This window comes from Prinia subflava, chromosome 1 (assembly GCF_021018805.1).
Source record: "Prinia subflava isolate CZ2003 ecotype Zambia chromosome 1, Cam_Psub_1.2, whole genome shotgun sequence".
NCBI classification, from domain to species: Eukaryota; Metazoa; Chordata; class Aves; order Passeriformes; family Cisticolidae; genus Prinia; species Prinia subflava.
Window position 1 is genome coordinate 148,860,284 of NC_086247.1, and position 9,671 is coordinate 148,869,954.

General features: G+C 38.6%; 1 protein-coding gene across 1 annotated transcript in view; it reads right to left on the reverse strand.

The window, feature by feature from the left end:
* The window catches only part of LOC134560486 (sodium channel protein type 5 subunit alpha-like), a 35,496-nt gene extending 26,562 nt beyond the window's left edge, over positions 1-8,934 (reverse strand). Inside the window, exons 1-5 of the mRNA XM_063416534.1 lie at positions 6,663-8,934; positions 5,562-5,680; positions 3,427-3,531; positions 1,541-1,669; positions 682-776 (exon numbers count right to left, since the gene is read on the reverse strand). Coding sequence (XP_063272604.1) covers positions 682-776; positions 1,541-1,669; positions 3,427-3,531; positions 5,562-5,680; positions 6,663-6,917 — 703 coding nt within the window. The 5' untranslated portion in view covers positions 6,918-8,934. The remainder of the gene's footprint in view (positions 1-681; positions 777-1,540; positions 1,670-3,426; positions 3,532-5,561; positions 5,681-6,662) is intronic.
* Between the last annotated feature and the right edge of the window lie 737 nt (positions 8,935-9,671).

The following is a 9,671-nucleotide window of genomic DNA, read 5'->3' on the forward strand; positions in this document are numbered from 1 at the left end:
ACCAGAATGAAATACTAAGATTCAAATATCATACTTGATTAGCGTTAAAACAACGTATAAAAGCCAAAGTATAAGGATTACAGGATAATATGTGGCAAATATATTTGCAATACAAGTATACTTAGGATGAGAGTGACTAATATAAGAGAAATATTTTTTCCTCCTTTTGCTGACCCTACAATTTTTAGATATTCCTTTAATCCCTGAAAAATATTCACTCAAAAATGACAAACCAGAGATAGTCTAGTTTTCTTTATCCATGAAAAGTAATATGCATAATTCAAATTATACTTCCAACACTGGTAATTTGTGAAGCTAATATCCAATCTGAACCTCTCCTGGCATAGACTAATGATGTAAGATCATAAGTGGTAAAGTCCCTGCAATATCCAGAATTATTTCTGTGGAACCATAACACAGATATCAGCCAAAAGAATTATGAACTGTGAACAGCATCTTTAAAGCATAATGAAAATAAACTATATTCAATATTTTTTCCAACACTTGATTCATTCTGACTGGGACAGATGAACTGAGACACTTTTTGTGTACACAAATTCAGCTGTGTCTGCAGCTTGTGAAAGATACAGGAAAAAAAATAAAGGTGAAAGCCAACATTTTGAATGAAGCAAAAAATGAGTTGTAAGTAGGAGAAAATACTCAGCAAGTAACATTTCTTACCTGGGACTACTGAAATGGTTTTTAAAGCCCTGAGAACCCTGAAAGTCCGGAGGACTGACACATTCCCCAATTTCTGATTAAGTGCTCCCACATACCTGTAAAGACCAGATGTGAAATACCAAGTGGTTGAACAGAGTTACCAGGGCAGTTATTTACAGTGGTCATTCTTGGATGTCAATCTTTCCAAGTGAATTTTAAGTATTCAAAAAACTACATATCAAGGATTTGTCTGGAGACTTAGAAAATGGAAATGCATTTCTTCATTATTGGAGGTGTCCTGTGAGGTGGCTCCTGGCTTGTGCACAGTTACTTTTGTGTGAACACCTTTAAACATCATTCATTTAAAATACAAAGGTACCACTCAAAATTATGAATTTACAAATGCTGGCTGAGCTGGTTTGATCTCCCTTCTGCATTTAACCAGTACATAGAAGCTTGCTAATTCCCAGAAAATTAGGCTTTAACCATGATTTTTGGAGATCGAGCTGTCATTTAACCCACTATCCTGGTGTCTATACCCATCACCCTAACTGCAAAATTATACTTTCATTCATGGGATCAGCAAGTCTGTATTTATGCCCAGCTCTTACATTTCACCAGCCTAAACACATCCATTCACATACACCCACCACTGGGAAAATCTTCCTCTGCTCAGCTCTACTCCCTTCTTGAAGGACTAAAACATTACTGTAATACAGTGAGTGCTAAACAAGGGGAAAAGTCAATGTTCTGGACAGTTTCAGGTGCAGTTAGGAGCCATGGGCTGGTTTTTAAACCACAGGCAGCCTTTTGCATGACAGCAAGGTGAATTTCCAGAGGGCTGAGGCAGGTAATCCATATTTTGTTTGCTCCCACTTACGCCATGACGATAACGGTGAAATCCAACCAGTTCCAGGGATCCCGAAGGAAAGTGAACTCTTTTAGGCAGAACCCTGTTGCCAGTATTTTTATCAGTGATTCAAAAGTGTAAATGCCAGTGAAAGTATATCTAAGGAGGGGAGAAAAGAGCCAAAGGCAAAGGACAATGTTAGCACTCAATGGAAGAGGCATGGTCAGAGTATTTAATGTCTGGGCCAGCAAACTGAGACAATGCTGGAGAGAACTAAGGGATTTCTGTCATTTTTTTTTCCCCTTTATGTCACAGGATTTCAGTGCACTCCAGCAGTGTCTGGTTCACATGGAGCTGGAGACAGTAGCTGACTGCAACCTGGACATTGCTATTAATGTTCAACCCATGAGACACTTTTTGGCATTCAACAATTTTTTCCAAATTCTTTCATGTGAGTCCCCACAATTTCAGAAACACCAAACTCCCAGTTACTAGCTAAAATAAAGATCCAAATTTGCATCTTCCTCCAGTTTCAAGTGCCCAAGTGTGATGTGCTGTGTTATTTCCTTTGGGCACACAGCAACCATTTCTATGCAGAACATTTAAAACACTTAGAGGAATACAACAGAAGAGAGTTTTCAATTTAAGATGACAATTATTCTTATTAATGGAAAATTATCAGTAAAAGCTCTTCTGGACTTAACTGAGTGCACTTATAATTTCAAGAAGGCAGTGATATCCCTACAGAATTCAAAAGGCTTTCATTTGGTAGTCAGCAAATGCACTAAGAAATTATATGGATGTAGTGCTTCCCTCTTTACTTGGAAAGAAGCATTCTGAAATTATTCTTGAAGTGCATTTGAATGGTAGTTGATGCCAGCAGCAGATACAACTCTGCTCCAACCTTTAACTCTCTCATAGGTAGAGAAGCACCTCAGCATCTTCTGGAGGTGTATAGTTAATACCATGCAGAGTTTTGTTCCTGCTTGCATGAGAGTTTGTCATTCCAAGCTGTTTCTGTGTCATTTAACATGATGTAGCAAAAAATAATTTTAAAACTGCTTTTAATACTAAGTATTTGGGAATCTTCTCCTTTGTGTTAGGTGTTAGAATTACCAATATTCACATTCTAATGTTTTTGCCAAAGTGAAAAAGTGACACCTGAAATAGTCTCTCAAAAACCCACCAAAACCAACAAGCCCATGGCATTATACATTTCAAGACTGACTACAAATCATGGATTTATTGTGATTTAACATTGCAGGTGTCAGCAGCACTGAATATAAAAGCTTTACATTCTAACAGCACTCTGCAGGCCAAGTTCCTCTGACAGAACACTTTATTAGAGCAAAACCCAACGTTTCAATGTAATTAGCCACAATTTTGAAAGACAGCAACTCCCTTGTGCTCAGTCTGCATCAGTAACAACAGGAAATACATCTTGATAGAGAGCAAATAATTACTGAGTAACTTCAGAAAGTGATAAAACTGGAGCAGCAGAACAGACATGAAGCCAGTTCAACATAATCTGGAACACAATCTGCACTTACTTTCTCCTATAATATCAATTTTTTTTGTATAATTACATTTATATATATATAAGTGCAATATATATATTGCACTTACTCTCTCCTAGAATATCAAAATTTTGTATATATTGGTATACTAATTATTGTATATATTGTATATATTTATAAATATTTTGTATATATTTTAATATATATTTTGTATATATTGTATATATTTGGGTTAAAGACAAAACTGCTTCCTCAAAAAAAATCTAAATTTAAACTCCCCCTTAAGACAAGCAACTTTCTTTTTAAAGCTCCCACAAACTTTCTCAAGTGAAAGTGGCAAGTCTCAATAACCCACTACAACTACACAAATTAAAAATATACATACCCACAGATACTTACTCAATATATGTGTTCCATGAAGATGATGAAGACTTAGCTGACTCAGTCAGAGCCATGAATACACAATTAGTAATAATGGTGCACATGATAAGCCAGGTGAACCACGTAAGTCATGGGAGTGAAGGCAAAGAATACGACATGGATTCAAAAATGTAACTAAATATTGCACTGCCATATTAGCTGGCTTTTTGTTTAAAGTACGTGTAAGGACAGCATGCACAGGTATTCACTGATTTTGAATGTTAGATGACAGCACACTACTGTTGTTATTCATGACTTCTGTATTGACAACAGATCTGCTGCTCTAAGCATTGCAAGCCTGGAAAAAGGACCCTCAACCACTCTAGGATTGGGTGGAAGGATGCAATTTTAGTTTCACTTTGCAGCATTCAAATTAAACACTTGCCCAAATCACACAGGTGGAGCTCTAACCTGCCTCTGACCTGGCAAAGCTCTTCTCTTCCAAAGGACAGCACAAATTCTGACAGGGTGATTGCAGGAGTCTCAAACCATTCTGGATCATGGAATTATAGGATATGCTGAGTTTAAAGGGATCAGAATCATCAAGGCCAACTCCTGGCCCTTCTCAGGACATCCCAAAAGTCACATCTTGTCCTTGAGTGCATTGTTTCAGTGCTTCTTGGACTCTGTCAGGCTAGTGCTGTGACCAATGTCGTGGGGAGCCTGTTCACTGCCCAACCACCCTTGGGTGAAAAACCTGGTCCTGATATCCAACCCAAACTTCCCCTGGCTCAGCTCCAGCTGTTTCCTCGAGCCCTGTCACTGGTCACCAGAGCAAAGAGATCAGGGTCTGCCCCTCCACTGCCCCTCACAAGGAATTTGAATAACACAATGAGAGGTCTGCTCAGTCTCGTCCAGTTGAACAGACCAAGTGCCCTCAGCTGCTCCTCCCATGGCTTCCCCTCCAGACCATTCACCATCTTCACAGCCCTCCTTTGGATGCTCTCTAATGGATTAATGGGGTTTTTTGTACTGTGATGCCCATGTTTAGCCTGCTCTAGGGGTTTCCCAGGTGCCATCTGGGACCTGCTGGCCCAGGGAACAGGAGCTATCTCATATGTTGACACCTAAGCTCAAGGACATGACTCTTGAGCTGGATCTCATGCCTTGTCATACCACACATAGGGTAGAAGAGGATGGGAAAGACATCCATATTTTCCATTATCCATCCTCTGTATCCCCACAAAAAAAAAAAAAAAAAAAAAAGCTGCTGGCTTCAGCTCTAGACATGGTCCAGCTGTCAGAAGGAGCTGGGCCAGTCATGTGGAAATGCCAATGTCAGCCAGCTTCTGCCCAGAGAAAGCCCCAGAGGAGAGGCCTGGCTCTTCCAGGGATGTCTGCACACTGCTGCAGTGACAGCTTCGGGTCACTGAAGGTATCTCACACCACAGAGCCAGGAGATGGCTGGAAATCTGAAATCCACACAGGGACATCACAGACTCCACTCTGGGTCTGATCCAGCCCCAAGCAATAGCTCAAGTGTCCTTCACCTGTGCTAAACAGTGATATTTTTGTGATTCCCACCCCCTAAATTTGATCTATAGGTGAGATGAGACCTTTATTACATTTATATTCCCAAGGCATTCCCTGCAACAGCCTTCCTGGAAATACCTACTTTCACATACCCTATGTACAGTTTTTGAATTCCATTTCCCAAAGAAACTAAGTTTACATGGGTTTTTCTTTGTGTTTTCCTGTGTGTGCATGCCCATCTCAACCTTTTCTCTCAAAACTGGCCCATGGTTGATCAGCTTTGGCTCGTGGATGGAATTTAATTCCCACATTTGGGTAAGCAGAAGATGGAAAAGAGGATAGAGATCTTATCGGTCTTCTCACTGGGAAAGGTTTCAGAAGGAGACACTTATTTATGACCCATCAGAAAATCAATATCAGATCTCAAAACAAAAATCTGTAGAAAATCAGGCTAAATAAGCCAAACACTCACAAAATTTATATCTAAATATCACAAGAGCACTAAAACACTGAGGTGATTCATAATTAGAATCTGTCTGTAGTGGGAAAAGACCAGATTAACTCGATGCTCTAAAATACAAAAGCAGGATTGTGTAAGGTTTTAAATTCAAAAAGAATGAGTAAAGCAAATAAAAGGATATGAATGTACTAAAATTTTAATTGCTCTTCTTCGTATTGGATGGAAGGGACTGAAGATCCACAGGGCACGTGTAGCAGTAAATCTGTAGATTGTTTTCTGCTTGTTTAGCACTATGAAAACCTTTTAAAAAATAAACAAGAATTTGTCAGGATGTTGAACACAGAACATATTTTTGTGCTATATCCTGTTGTGTCAGTCATGAGCAAGAGCTTGAATTTCATTTTAGCCTGGTTAACTGGAAAGGCTGTATAAATTTCTTCCATCAGAAACTTTAACTCTCAGGCTGCAAAATATTCCTTAGCACAAACTTCTTTTTTCAACCTTGTGATTTGCAAAAAGCCATGCACAGAACTAATCTTGCTTGTGATTATTCTCTTAAAATAGAATGAACCCCTCATTGAATCAAGATAGAAAAGAGGTGCAAGGAAGAACTGCAGCCTTATTCATTATTTGCTGTTGTTGATCCCCTAGCTCTTAGACTGTAGAAATTAGTTCAATGCTTAACCTACTCTCAAGTAAAAAGCATAATTCCCAATGGATTCGTTTCCATTTCTCTGTTTGTTAATGAAAATCATATTTTTCAATATGTCACACCTCCTGGAATATGGAGCTTGAGTCAGGAAGTTGTAAGGATTCCTCAACAATTGTTTTGAAATAATTTTTTGCTTAAGTATAATTTATTTTATGTGTAAGTAAGTGGAACAAAAGCATTGAGATGGAGTGAAACACATTGTTCAAAACGATGGAATTTACGAAAATGTACAAAATTACAATAGCTTCGAATTATTATAATTTCTTTCTCAACCTTCCCTTTTCTGCCTTTATCCAGTTTATTTTTCTGCTTCTATTCTGATTCAAATGTTAATCGATTTCATATTATTTCATTCTCAAAAGTTAAGCTTTTTAAAAAAAATGTTGCAGCACATCACTCAGCTGTGCCAACTGCCTGCATTGCTTAACCTAGAAAGGAATGAGAGTTTGTACAAAGGGATGTGGGCAAAACTCTTTGATAGATTGTCCACAGAAACTTTTGGCAATATAATAAATTAAATTAAATTAAATTAATTCAAAAGAAAACCCAAGTATCTTGGTTGGGTCTAACCTTATGATCTTTGTAGTATGGGTCGAGATCCTCCAGTGGTTCCCCAATGAGCTCTGGAGGAGGATTTCCATAGAGAGCTGGTAACTTCTGGAAAGCTTTCAGGTCAAGCTGAGGGCGTGGTTTCTCCTCAGGTTTCTGCTCTGTGGCATTTCTTTGATGATCCTTTTTGGCAGCAATTCTCTTTTTGATGGCTGCCAAGGATTCCTGAGTGAACCTACGGAAGTTGTTGGTACCAAGTAGCAAGAATTCAGCCATTTTTCATGCTTCTCTTCCTGTCACTAACTCTGTCCAAACAATAGAAACAAGTAGAAAGGAAGTTAAAACAGGTAAGTTATGGAAATGAAACAACTGTTTGCCCATGCATGGCTAAGAACATCAACTTTCTAAGCCATCAGATTCTACAAAGAAGAAAAAAAAAAGAAGAAAATATGTGATCAATACCTTTTTCAGAGTTCAGTCCACTCAGTATTTTTTCTAATTATATGCACAGATAGGATACGAGCAAACCTCTATAAGCTTAAGAGTGTATTTGGAGCACCTCATTTAAGATACACATTATCCTGAATGCTCCTGAGCTGCTCAGAACAAAACAAAACAAAACAAAACAAAACAAAACAAAACAAAACAAAACAAAACAAACAAACAAAACAAAACAAAACAAAACAAAACAAAAAAAAAACCAAAAAAAAAAAAAAAAAAACCAAAGAAAACCAACTAACCAAACAAAAAACCAAAAAAAAACCCTACCAAAAAAAACCAACAACTACCTTTCTGGTTCAGTCCAATATTTGGAAATGGGAAAGTAAAACCCATCAAACTGCAACATCAAATCTGTGGAAGCTGTCAGCAACAGGGGGATCAAGTACTGAATTAAGTCATGCAGATGGGAATATTCAGATGGAAAGTCCATCCTGGTGGAGCCAGCACAGGAACGAGCAGCATCCAAGAGGATTTCGTGTGTGACCCACAGGGTCAGTACTGGCTGACATGGAGCACAGAAATGCTTGATCTGACAAAGTTTATATTTTATGCCTTCCTCTCAGAACAAAAGAAAAGTGAGAATAGGCTAGAAAAACACTTTGCATTTTTGACTAAGAAATCTGGCCAGGTTTTGGATAGAATCCATCCATAAACACAACCTGAGTGCAAGCTCTGCAAGGAGATTTCTCTAAAACATTTTCTTTGATTGTGACCTCTGGGGAGACATTGTTAATTCAGTAAAGGGTCAGGGAACTCCTGAGCCAGTGCAGCCCCACCTGTACCCTGTGCAGTGATGCCACCTGGTCGAGGGCTCTCCCTGGGCTGGATCAGTGCTGAGCAGGCACAGAAGAAGATCACCTTTAAGGCACAGCCAGGTTTTTTCATTCAGAAGCTGCCACCACCCCTTCAAGGGTGCTTCAAACTCGACTCCAAAACAGCAGTGAGAGCTTAATCTTGAAATTTAAGTCCTCCTGCCTGACAACATATTCTTCCACCTTTCCTTTCCAGACACTACATGGAACACCCCAGGAAAACACAGCCTGAATCAAGAGGCTTTACTTTGTAAACAATTTTATTTGTGTGTGTGTGCTGACTGCCTGTATCCTCCCCTGCCATACGATGCCTTTTCATTTCTCCCCAGATACAACATGATTTCAGTTGACCTCACATTGCTGAGCTGTAGGAAACCATTGCTGTGAGAACAACAGCTGGAGGCCAGTGACAAACTAACTGCAGTGAAATTGCTCCATTTTTGCAGTCTGCCTGCCTCTCCCATTAAAGCAGCACACAAAATTATGAATATGAGAAGTAACCCTTGCTCCCAGCACAAATTAGCATCATTTCTGGAAGAGAAATAGGACAGTCAGGCAAGAATACTCATTATTTTATACTTTCCAGTATCAGGTTAACAGTCTGGAAGCTGTGTGTAGTGTTACAGCAAATACAAAAACTACAACATCCACTTGCAAGATTTCTAATCTTCATCTGGACTAAGTGGTGTTTGTTTTGTTGTTGTTCAGAGTAATTTAGATGTTGTGGTATCAGTAATGGGAGCTGTGAATGATGCATGAAAAGATGCAATTTCTCTGCAATGCACGGAGGGAATACAATAATTACTTTATTAGGCTTTGTGCCAAATTTTCCAAACATATGCATCCCTCCATTTCCATAAAAGTTTACCTGATCTCAAAAGTTCACCATTAAAATTCTGTGTTTGTTGCAGATTTCTTTGCAGTTTTATGTCTTCCCTTCCAAGAAAACATCTTGTAACCTTCCAGAAAAGAAACTTTGATTCTCACACCATTTTCCCTCAAGACTATTCCAGGGCAAAAGAGATTCTAGGAAAACAAGAGGTTGCTGGCTGAAGCCAGAAATGAGGAATTAGAAGGAAGGACGAGGTCACACAGAGCCTGGAGTCCTTTGCCAGAGCTGGAGAGCAGGCAGGAATATCTTTCCTAGTGGTTTTATGAATTGCTTCAAACAATTATGGAAAAAAATTAATTTTTCAAACATTAAGGGAAGGAAATCAACCCTTGAGCTTGTTGTCTCACATGTCAGCAGCAAAATTTCCATGAGAGCAGCTGCAAGCCATGGAGCAAAAAGCTAAAACTACACTTTTCATCCATGGAAAATTCTGAGCTAATCAGCCTAATGCTGAATAAAATCTAACAGTTATTAGAAATTGAGTAATTGGGGAAAAAATGTCCCTGATTCATTCAAGCGTCTTCAAAAATATCCCCCAAATAATTTGTTACTTATAGTCTCAGGGAGGGTAGCACACAAAAGACAGTTGAGACGTATTTGGTTTTCATGTGACCAGCTATCAATGGAGCAATTTGATCTAAAGAAGAAAGAAACCTTAATATAAAATCATTTTTCCCCTTTATGTCCCAGAAGAAACAAAGTACCATTTTGGCCTTTTCTCAAGACTTGAAATACCTACAAAAAAGTGGGATATTTAATATGTCTTGAAAATTAAATTTTTTCTTATCCTTGGAATTCCTGAAGACCAAACACCGATAATGAAAT